The 12,641-nt window shown below is 37.4% G+C and overlaps 1 protein-coding gene across 1 annotated transcript; it reads left to right on the forward strand.

The window, feature by feature from the left end:
- The first annotated feature begins 926 nt into the window (after window positions 1-926).
- Window positions 927-3,377, forward strand: LOC110456016 (galactosylceramide sulfotransferase-like). The gene has a single exon (XM_021506529.1). The coding sequence runs from the start codon at window positions 927-929 to the stop codon at window positions 2,067-2,069; it is 1,143 nt and encodes a 380-aa protein (XP_021362204.1). The 3' UTR covers window positions 2,070-3,377.
- Window positions 3,378-12,641: the final 9,264 nt, after the last annotated feature.

Here is a 12,641-nt window from a genome sequence, read left to right on the forward strand (position 1 = left end):
TTAGACTGTATACGTGTGTATTAACAAGGTTAGACTGTATACGTGTGTATTAACATGGTTAGACTGTATATGTGTGTATAAACAAGGTTAGACTTTATACGTGTGTATTAACAAGGTTAGACTGTATATGTGTGTATTAACATGGTTAAACTATATACGTGTGTATTAACAAGGTTAGACTGTATATGTGTGTATTGACAAGGTTAGACTGTATATGTGTGTATTGACAAGGTTAGACTGTATATGTGTGTATAAACAAAGTTAGACTGTATATGTGTGTATTAACAAGGTTAGACTGTATACGTGTGTATAAACAAAGTTAGACTGTATATGTGTGTATTGACAAGGTTAGACTGTATATGTGTGTATTAACATGGTTAAACTATATACGTGTGTATTAACAAGGTTAGACTGTATACGTGTGTATCAACAAGGTTAGACTGTATACGTGTGTACTAACATAGTTAGACTATATACATGTGTATTAACAAGGTTAGACTGTATACGTGTGTATTAACATGTAGAAGGTTAGACTGTTTATGTGTGTATTAACAAGGTTAGTCTGTAAACATGTGTATTAACAAGGTTAGACTGTATACGTGTTCCGAAAACCTATAGTTATAATTTAATGGCATGCATTGATATGCAATTTCAAAACAAATGTGAATCCTACTCAATAACATCCTGTATATGAATAAAATTGGTGATATGTACTATGTTGTAATATACATAAAATAGATACTAGCAGACAATGATGTTCATGGTGTATAAACGCAACATTAATGTGAGAAGTCCCTCTCTAGTTTGACAACTCATCAGATGACGTAAACATGATTGTTGATTGTGTACTCCACAGATACCTTCTCCTGTCTGGACCTTTCTTCTTCATCCTGTTATTTTTCATTCATCGGAATTATGATTGGTTAATGACGTCACAGGTTACCACAACATATCCACGTGACCACGAAAGTCCTTTCCGTGAAGAACTTCCGGTTCGGATTAGACAAGTGAAGGCCATAGCCATTGGTGACGAACCCAGTGAATACACTACATGCACAGAACAAACGCATGTTATCTTTATCAAAGTTCACAAGGCCGGAAGTTCAACAGTTTCTAACATTCTCCAAAGATTCGGTACATTTCGGAAACTAAATTTTGTTCTACCAAAGAAAACATTGCACGTGGAAAGATACAATTACATAGGTGAACCTGGAGGTTCTGTTGCCAATGACAACATCATACTCGTCCCCCAGGGTCAACACTACAACATCCTGTGTAATCACGTGACCTACAATAGAACAGCTTTCACTCGCTTGTTCCCAGCCAAACGGTTTTTCTACTTGTCTATTATCCGTACACCTCTAGATCACTTTCTGTCGGTAATTCGGTATTACGGATATTCAAATTTTAGCTACATACAAACTATTTTATCTATCAAGTCTGGTAACCCTCTATCGGAATATCTCAAATCTCCCGAGGATTATGAACCCTACACGCCGTATATTTCTTACACCAATAACAGACAAAGCGTAGATTTGGGCCTGCCGATAGATGTCCTTGGTAACGTCTCGGCAATACATGCATACGTTGACACCATTCGGCGAGACTTTGATTTTATCATGCTTCTAGAATACTTTGACGAATCACTAATTTATCTCAAAAGAAAGTTGTGTTGGTCCTATAAAGATATTCTCTACTATCCTAAAAATAGCCGATGGAATAATAATAAATATGCATTATCCGTCCTGGATTTAGCTAGGTTAAGAACGTGGAACAGTGCTGATTACATTCTGTATGAGGAATTACACAGTGAATTCTGGAGAAAAATACAAAACGCAGGAGCAGACTTTTATGACGAAGTTCTACATTTCAAGCGTATAACTGAAGCAGTTCGACTGTATTGCGCCAATGCGGATGTCACAAGTGACCTTGAGATCAAGGGGTCAAGATGGGAGGCAGACTTTACAGTTACTACCGTAGACTGTCAAATGCTGGGGCTTGGCGAGCTCCAGTTTCTCGATAAAATATATTTCGAAAACTACGGTATTGTTAAAAACAGAAGTGGATAGAGTCACGTGATATTCAACAAGAGTATTCTCAATCTGACGTAAATCATTTTAATTTTTAAATTTCAGTTATTTTTGGATGGTCGCGTGCTGTTGGGAATGTTTATTCATTTTCTGATCATTTCTCACACAAATTCATTGTGGACAAATGAGAAAAGGCAAGTTCACACCATCGGTCAATGAAGACAAACCGCAGAAATGCCTGACCGTCCTTAAATGATCCATTTGTGCCGGGGGACATTGAAACGGTCTGTTTTCGTCCTTGACCGTTTACAACTTATTAATTCGGAAAATGTGGTAATGTTTCTACTTTTTTATGTATTATTGGTATTGTTATTATTGTATGCATTTAGATCGGTATACCTTCAGTTTATAAAACTATAATATTTGTATAAAAAGGACAATACGAAACTCTGTAATCTATAAGAATAACAATGTATCAATAGTACAAATTCCGTATTTGTTCCTCGTCAGTCTCATGTCTTGCGTATAGTTTAAGAGATATCTACGGAGAGCAATATAAACATAGCCGTAAGGATAGTCAATGTCCATTTATTACCCTTGTTGTAGGGAACCACGACACTGTTTCTCCGAGATTAATCATGTTTAACGAGGGCGAAAAAAAGAAACAAAATAGCATGTTTCCCTTCCACAGGGGCAATCAATATTGTATTAGGCCGAAATAAAACAATATCAAATTAGTGAAGACGATCATGTTGACGCGCCATTAATGTTATTTGTTTCAGTTTTTTTCGGATATTGGTTGTGGAGGCATTTGTCGATTTTTCTAGAGAGGCTCCAAATAAAAGAAATGTTATCGGGAAAACTCGAGCGCGTGAGGGGGATATGGAGTTTCATTACCCCGTCGTGTGACCAATATCCTGTTACTATACAACAGTACCGATTTGAAGGATGTTTTGAAAACATAAAATTATGGCAAAGCGTTCACTCGTGTGTTCCTTATTATTTTAGTAATCCTCTGTAATGTTGAACTTTCTTTTAAGTGCACGAGAGCGTGAATGCAAGGAGTGTGCGTGTGCTTCAATGTATGCGAGTGAGTGTGGAGATGTGCGTTACGTTCTTTCTGTAAATAGTTCCACTTACCGTTGTATATAATGTATGTAATATAGGCATGGGATGGGCCATTCAGTTATAGTCAGTGCAGTGGAAACGCATTTTCGAGAAAGGATGGAATGAAAAGGAGAAAGCCACTAAGCACGGGACGTAGATAAATGTAGTAATTCAAACTATGGAAGCCATCTTATGATGTGTATATACAATTATTTATCTTATAAGGAAAGGGCGTTAATAATGTAACTTGTGCCCAATCCTATTGGAATTTTTTGGCAATAAAATATATTTAAACTAAAACATTAAAATACAATTATGTCATTTGTTTGTTTTGTTCAATAAGACTGTAGTTACTGTTACTAGCATTCTCGCGAGAATTCATTAAGACGACTTCCAGAGCTTGCCTGGAGTAACATTTTGAGTTTGGAAAAATGATTGGCTGCCAAGTACTTTGATGAAATGTGTTGAAACACACATGCCTATGTCTGGTTGACACAGTGCGTGTGTAACCGTGAGCTGTTTATCCAGACAGAGATCAGTATACAACAAGGCCAAACACGCAGATAATGCAAATACATGTAGTGTCGAGATGAAGTAAAACATATGATTGAACTGCGGACGAAGACTTAATGTTTGCGGCGAGAAATTAAGAGATACAGATATCTAACATCAATGACATCCGGTTTTGTCAAAACAAATCTCGTGAAATCAGTGCAGGATGATAAACTGAACCAACACTGCCTTTTTGTCTGCAGTCTACATCTAGAAGAATGAAAACCTTGGCTTAAGGTGACATCCAGAACTCATATATCAAATAATGTGATATAATCTGGTCTTGATTGCGTGTGATAACTATACAGTGATATTTTATCATCTCCGTGGTAGCCGAGTGGTTAAGGCGTCTGATCGTCTGAATCACTATAGCACTCCTCCACTGGGTCGTGGGTTCGAGGCCTACGTGGAGCAGACTCAAGGCACTGGCCGCAGGTCAGTGGTTTTTCTCCGGCCTTTCCCTAGCACCAAACCTGGCAATGACCATATAGTTGTTAATTAAGGATTGACATTCATTTTGACGGCGTATACGGTAGTATGAACGCAGTTGGCAACGAACATACTAACGCGCACCATAAAGAATATGTTCGTTGGTATACGCCGTCAAAATGAAGGTCAATCCTTATATTTACATCAAAAATGTTTAAATGCTAGAGTATGCAGAAAGAAACATTCGATCGAAGCAGGTTGCTCCGATGGTAACTATGGTAGCTGTTGAATCTACATCGATATTTGAATAAAGTTAGAAAATCCACAGTGAACAACACTATTTTTCTTTATTTCATATCTTTTCAAATTAAATAAAATAATATGGGAAGCCCTTCGAACATTTTTATTCATTTACAACGGTCGTCATGTACGCGCATTGACATACTGCTCACGAAGTGACGCGGTCGAATGTTTCAGAACGAAGCCGCCGTTGTTTACGTTACCGTCAATGAAATTTGAAAGTACATCCACGGAACAAGGGGTTTGTCAGCATCCGTTTGTTATATAATTCGACATAAGGGATTCTCAATATGTTCCATGTATCGAGATGGTGAAGGAACCAAGCAATGGTGGTCGTCGGACTGTTATCTCGCTGAAGCGTAAACAGCGCCACATTTGAAACAAGTATTAATCCGCCGAGCCTTTTTTTAACTGTGTACACGCTAATGTATACGCAGTCAGAGTGTAATTAGCTGAAGGAGGGAGTCAGTTAAATATTTGGACGTAAAACACTAACAAACAATTGTCAGCTACTTCTGATAATAGTATAAGTTTACACGTCTTTTACAATGATGATTTGACGATTTATTGATGTAGGACTTAAACTGATCACTAAGTTAACCCAATGCAGGTCAAACAGCTTAAGGTAAACCACCAGAAACTTGCTGTGTGTACTCTCGGCTGTTCATGACGGCCCTGTGACAGACAGTCTTCCATTTGGAATATCGAGGAAACCAAACAGGTGCCAGAGTTACTAAGTTTTTATTCCAAACATTCTTATATTGCATTAAAACAGTTCAATAATAGAAAATACACATTTCCTATCATTCTAGCTATATACAATTTTTATTATGTTATTTGCACGTATTATGTAATCAGAAATCTATCTAAAATCTGGTTTGAGTTCACGCTACTAAATTATTTACTAGTCTACTACCTAGCTTTTAAACTACGATTGTCAATATTTGAAGTTAAACACCAGTTTACTGTAACAACTGTTTCAATTCAAAGACACTAACTTAACAAAAGGCTACGAATTATCTTATTGAGTAGGTGAAATTATACAGCTGGCAGACTCCAGGTATTTACAATCGGAAGTTCACAAGCGAAACTGGAGACCTGGGGCCTGTTCGTTTATGCGCAACAACCGGTTCGTCCATTTTCAAATGTAACAATTTCCAGTATAAATCCAGGCGGACCTGCAAATAGTTATTCAGGCATTGCAAGTATTTTATTTAGTGCTGAAATAATATGTTTATGATTCTCATTGCGTCAGTGATCGTTTTTCCATGCCCATACACCTTAAAAGTCACTGTAATCAGGATAAATTTAACATCGGTGACATACAGGAAAGATATGTATTTCGCCATTGAAAAAAAAACTGCTCAATAAAACTACAAAAAATGTAACAAAAATAGCGCCAGTCAAAAAGCAGAAACTAAAAGCAAACAACAAAACGCACAGAACGTATGTGTCGCGGAGGTAGGTGACCGTTTAATAGCATTTAGTGTAAAGAGACGCTTGACACTTTACCACTCGCCGGCCGATCAGCTAGCTGATCCTTGCTAGCTGATCCTTGCATTGAAACGAGAGCATGCAGCGCATATGTAAATATTGATACTTGTCCTGGTTGTTTGACGAAAATACATGACGTGATATCAAACATGGCAGTAACAGAAACGGTCAGTACAGGATAATGTTCCAATGCTGACATTTCATTAGACCAGTATTGATTGTCAATTTCGGATGTGAATTTCATGTAAATTGCCATTTGTTGCAGTAGCACTGCGTTCCAACGTCATACCGTTTGCCGAGTCAGATCTGCACTGGTTGACGTGTCGTCTATATTTTTTGCTGATTTTCAACAGCGTGAACTCTTTACACCTCGTTTATGTTTGACTTAATCATTGAACTTAAGTGCCATAATACCAGACATCAATATAATGTTAACGAAGTTAACGTCATCGTCAGGTTAACAAAAAGATTAATTAAAATCTTCCTGTCTTACCGACTGTCGGTCGGTGAGCCTGTTAGTAAAGAAAAAGGTTCGTTTAAGGGTTTAGTACCTCAATGCTTCTGTTTCTGCTCTAACGCCAGTGTCATTGGCCATATCCATCCTTCACAGAATATTTCTCTCCCTTTGCTGGAACTCTCCATGGTTGGCAGCTGTGTCGGCAGAGTTGGCTGTCAGCTGCTCTCCCCGCACCGCATCATAGCCAGCGGAATGCGTTCTCGGAATCTTTCCTTATGTCCTCTCGGCTAGCTTCTCGGTCCTTTCAGAAATCCCAAAGATTCCGAAGAACCTTCAGCAGAAATGTGCCGGTAACCCCTAACAGCCCACTTCCACTAGAAAGTTGCATGTGTGCAACCCTTTTCTACCTCATCCTACTGTCAGACTATCGTATTTTTCATACTTTCTCTCGCGTGCTGTCTCACACTTTGCCAGTTTCTTCTTGCGGGGTTACCACAAAACTATATCAGTACGTGGTGACGTCACGGGAAAAAATCTTCTTTGCTTTTCATGGATATGTACCGGAAATTCTGTTTCTGAGGGGCGGTCAGACTTCTGCTGTATGTGTTCAGCTGTTGTTTCTATGAGTACCGCCCTCTGTCAGTCTGTCAGTGCTGCTTGACCAGAAGAGACAGCATGCTCTAGGCTTTATGACTCGCACTGACTACATTTTGGGTTTCCCACACATCCTGATAGTGCAGAATTTGTGTTGGTAAAAACGCATGCAGATCTCTAAGAATAAATTGCAGATGGCTTCGTGTGACCTCTAGATCCTCTACCATGTCATCTTTCTTTGCTAAGTTCTCAATCAAGCCCACGCCCTATTGGTTTTCATCTGCATTGATTTCATCTTCTTAGACTTTTTGAATCTGTTGGATATAGGTTGGCATTAATGCCACTCCTTGCTGCATGAGAATTTTGTTCCATCCGTGTGTTTGCTCCGATCATGGCCCGGCCTTCCAACTCGCACTTACCCTGTCCCATCTGTATATCTCTCTACATCTGTAATTGCCTTACTCGCCGGCCATATTTACCCGTTCTAAACGTTGTCATGTTTCTAAAAGATACAAGAACACACAAGTCAGGCAAAAAAAATCCACAAAATTATGCAACTCGGACTTGACATTTCTATTCAAAGTTTTGAATACCATTAACCCAAAAAATCTGCAACCTCAGTATTTAGCGAGGAGCCAATTTTTTTTTTCTTATCTTAGGATGATAAAAGGCCGATATATTTGCCGTTTAAGAAACCGAACAAATCTCCAAACTACAGTGGAATGTGTATGTTTGTATCCCAGTGACGATCTCAACATTCTAATGCCTAGTTAATTTATCTTATGATGCTACTCGTAATAAAAATGCAATTTTATATTGATGGCATTAGCAGGTTTTGCCAGGCTGCATGTTATTGTCCCCATCTCTTCTCCCTCTCAGCCTATAAACTCGATGTACTTTTTATTAAAGCATGTACAGTTATTTTATTTCAGATGTATATCTACGTGACGTCAACATAGAAGAACTGATCTGACTGGACAAAGATGGAAGAATTTCGAATGGGACAGATATGGATTGCTACACAAAGATATGAGCCGTTAAAGACACATTAAAATATGGTAATATATACAGTATGCCAAAAATTAATTACGGTGCCTAAAACAGCTGTTTCACCTTCTAGGTCTGACCGCTGATGCTACAGGCTACAATGTTAGAAATCCAAGGTTGACAAAACTCCTGTTGAAACAGAAGGACAGACGCGTGAAACCTCTCACTTTATGAATTTCAAAATTAAGCGGAGTACTAAGTAATTTCATAGTAATTAGTAAATGTGTGTATATATAATAAACCATAATCAATATATTTAACTGTGGCCATAAATGTTGTAAAAGGCAAACCTCGGGGACTAAGTAATCCTCCAGCAGAGATTACCACCTTGTACATCAATATTGAAATATTTTTTCTCAATATTTCAAATTCAATAATTCTATTTTCTGCCATGATGGATTATATGCGGAGCGCTTGCATCTTCACACGAGCAACACAGTGTTAAGAAAATGTAAATTTCATTCTAAATTTGGTTTTTACATAACCTAACTAAAAGATAACAATAACTACACAATGCCAATATGGCTGGGAAAAAAGTTAAATCGTTGTTATTGATTTCCAAAACATAATGTCAATATGTTTCAAATACAACTAACAACTGTCCGAGCCATCTTTGTTTGTTTTAATATATCCTGAATGTCGGATAGCATGGTTGTGACAATTGACTGCGTTGAAATTAAAAACATAATTTACTTTCTGTACGTAAAGATAAAATATTTTCTTACCATTGAACGGTTTTAACATCCTTTTTTTTTTAAAGCTGTGGCTGATATATTAACTTATCATAAACATCACGTGATCATAGGCAGCAAGGTAAACAAAAAATAAATTAAAAAAAAGTTTCTAGAGGACAAACCAGTTGTTAGTTGTAAATTGTTAAGTTCTGGGGAGCAGTTTTACAAAAGTAAATATAAACTTTATTTATTTTACAACAATCATACAACAAATCATTTTATCGTATATTAATCACTCTTCCTGGCCTGGATGTTAGCGCTTGGAGGGTCTCAATGTGGAAGGAAACCGGAGTACCCGGAGAAAACCAACGTCATCGGGCAGGTGACCCCATATATTTTCACAATCTGATTAAAATCATCTGTTACATGGCTCCGCCTGAACATCTGAATGTGCCGCGGTCAGGGTCACGTTCAAATGACCTTTAGATGAACCAATGAGAGGCGCGCTGGCAAAAGTTTGCCAGCGAATTGGAATTTCATGGTCGATATATAAATAGCGAGCGGCGGGAACTGACGTGTCTACGACGCCAAGGAAAACGTACCCATTGGGTAATAATTGCGTAGGCAACACCGCCATACAGTCTTTCTTCTATAATAAAGCTTCGAATATCTTTTTCTGTTCGGGTTTCAGACGATCAATCTCAAATAACTTCAGAACTTCGCATCATTCTCCGCCATATTTGTTACAACTCCGAGCGCCCTTTTGAATGAGGGTCTCTGATTGGTCAAAATTTAATAAGTAATAATAGATATAAAGGTTACCTGAACGTGACTCTGACCGCGGCACACTCAGATGTTCAGGCGTAGTACAAAGTTAACGAAGCCATGCAACATACGATTTTAATCAGATTTGATATTTTCACATCCGATCGGGGAATCGAACCCAGGCCGCCTCGGTAAAAGGCGATTGCGCTATCCACTGCACCACCCGACCACCCTTTATAAAAGTCGGGTCCGAGCCAGGGTTAGGTAAAGGCAATTTCAATAACTTTCAGTCTAAACTGCTAGAAAGACAACCTTTATTTAGAAGCGAACTGTGTAAAAACTCTCCATTGTGGTTTGCACCATATTAGCTGAGCCCGAGACCACCTGCTAGAAGAAGCCACTTTATCGACTTCCAGATGATGGTCTCTGAACACAGGTCGATTGAAACTTATTTATGCGTAAGGTATGTATACCAGTTTTCAGGGATTCAATATGAATAGATTAGATAAAGACTTGTATCCAAAAGCATTAAGCATTAATATATACATCAAGAAATAAATTTACAGGCTTAAATAAATTCAAAATGTTATCGTTCAAACATACAAAACAAAACAAATAAAAAACGATGAAAAAGCATCGTCTTTTTCTGAATTACATGCAATGTATATCCATAGAAATATATCGATTTTTACATCAAGCGAGATAGCGCGATTGTTTTTTAAATCAGAAGGTTTCTAAATTTGTATATATATCGTCTGTTCCATTTCCATCCCTTGTTGGCCTACTGCCCTGTATCCGAGCTAGGGGAGGGGTCTATGACGAGGACAGAAGAGGACGATGAGGTGGTGATCATTCCCAATCAGCTCCCGGCAATGTCCATCGGTCCTTGTTGACTAATATAAACAGCTTTGATGTGCTTTGTCAAGTGTTATTGCTATGTGCGTACGTTTGTGAGGCTTTAATTAAAACGGAAGTGATATTTCAGAGAGCCTGTCAGACTGGGGAGACTAATAGCTGCCATTTGCTTCTCGGTCGTCACGTGGACAGACAGAACTGACCAGGACTCCTGTAGTACGCTTTTGTGTCTTGGCTGCGTTATTTGCACAGAATCCGACAAATTATATACTGCACATTAACTATCAAAGGCCAGGGTCATGTTAGGACGGGATCCCGTATGTTATGATTTCTCTAGGTTTAATTTTTGATTTGAGTTATTTTCCAGTGATACCAATGTGTTATCAACCCATCGGAACTACAGCATTTATCAAAATGGTTGCCCTTCTTCAATGGAAGATGTTGCCAAATCTTTTAACTTTCCCTCTAGCTTTTATTTTAGACTGATCTTACGCAAAGTTAAGCTAAACACGACATCGTCCCAAATAATAAACAATTATCCATGCTTATATTGCACTTGACCAAACCTTTCGGGAAATTAAAATTTCGCAGCTATACTCACGAAGTTTTTCAAGATGTCCTTTAAAGATAACAATGTACTGCGCTATGTAGGTTGTTTTTTTATACTTCATGCTGATTTTTTTATTTATTTTTATTGAGAAAGCCTCTTACATTCACTGACATTTTCTTTACTTTTTTTTTTTTTAAGAAAATGTAAAAATTTAGCCTCACCTAAAGGTAGATTTTCTATTTGCGTATGCTTAAAATTAATATGCATGTTCTTACAAGTAGAATAACAGTAGTTCGTGTTACAACGGTTACCTCCCTTTTTGAGGTAGCGCAACACGAATGAATGGGAAATTCGTGCAAGAGTTAACAAATGGATGAAAGAGTGAGTGAATGAAAGGATACTTAAGTATGTTAAAATGTATGTGTTATGTTTTACGTTAAAATTCTTACAGAGGAATATTATGTCAGGATTCTTATGTTTGTATCATCCGATCCAAGCCACCTAGTGCTATATTCGACTTTTGATAGCGAGGAGCTCGAGTATAGTAAGCGAGGAGAGGATAAAAAAAAAACGTAAATAGGCCTGATACAAAATAAAAAACAAAATGTAATGAATTATTTTTAAAAATGCTTATGCAAAATGAGGGTTTTTTTTCATGCAATGTTTCGTTTAAACGAGTATATGTGAAAACCAAATATCTAGTTAGGATAACTTTTAAAATAAATCTGTCTTTCGAAACTATATTATTATTATATCCAGATGCGAATACTACACTGTCACCAAATAAAACTTTTTTTTTTTAAAAAAAACATTGAAAGAAAACTGTATGTGAAACAAAATACAATAGGGTTAAACAACATATCTATTCTTCCTGCCTTCCATTTTTTAAAACATCCTTCACGATTTATTTTGGAAATGCGATTAAAACCGATAGAAAATTGTTTGCTCGCTCCTTAATGTATATGTACCTTGGTTAAAACTCACTTGCTTTAAAAATGCTGTTTATGAGTCTGCTGAAACCCATTAGCGAGCTGCTGTCGTGTTTTTTAAGTCGTGTCAACGGCAGAGTGAGGAGTAATCTGTACATAGTTGTGTCACCAATGTAGGCCTACATCGTATATTATTTCACATAAGTGAAAATCAAAACAGTGTTGTTTTCTTTTTCTCTGCTTACCAGTATCTTACGACTTTGCAAACAGTCAGTTTAACAAACCAACTTATATATAACATATCCCAGTACAGATCTACCTGACAAAGATAGTGACATGCAGCAGAGAAGTTTCTTACAAACTTGATAAAAAAAAAACATCGGGAGAACTAACAAACCTCTTATATACAACATATATCTTCTAGTTATCTAACCTGGTTACAGAGAGCTTAACAAAAGCTGCCGTAAATTTACAAAAAAAAAAGATCTAATCCATACAATGTTATAATAGTGAAAAAGTCTGTCGATATACAACAAATCGGTAGCATAATAACATTTGTAACATACAAAATTACGCTAGCTTTTAGGCAACCCATTTTAAAAACAAAATAACTTACAATGGGTTCAACAACCTAGGTACCAGCCAACCTGTTTAACAAACATGGTAGCAGACAACATGTTGAAGATACTTGGTAGCAGACAACATGTTCAACAAACTTGGTAACAGACAACATGTTCAACAACAAACTTGGTAGCAGACAACATGTTGAACACACTTGGTAGCAGACAACATGTTCAACAAACTTGGTAGCAGACAACATGTTCAACAAACTTGGTAACAGACAACATGTTCAACAAA

Source organism: Mizuhopecten yessoensis, unplaced genomic scaffold, assembly GCF_002113885.1.
Source record: "Mizuhopecten yessoensis strain PY_sf001 unplaced genomic scaffold, ASM211388v2 scaffold8469, whole genome shotgun sequence".
In the NCBI taxonomy this organism is placed as follows: Eukaryota; Metazoa; Mollusca; class Bivalvia; order Pectinida; family Pectinidae; genus Mizuhopecten; species Mizuhopecten yessoensis.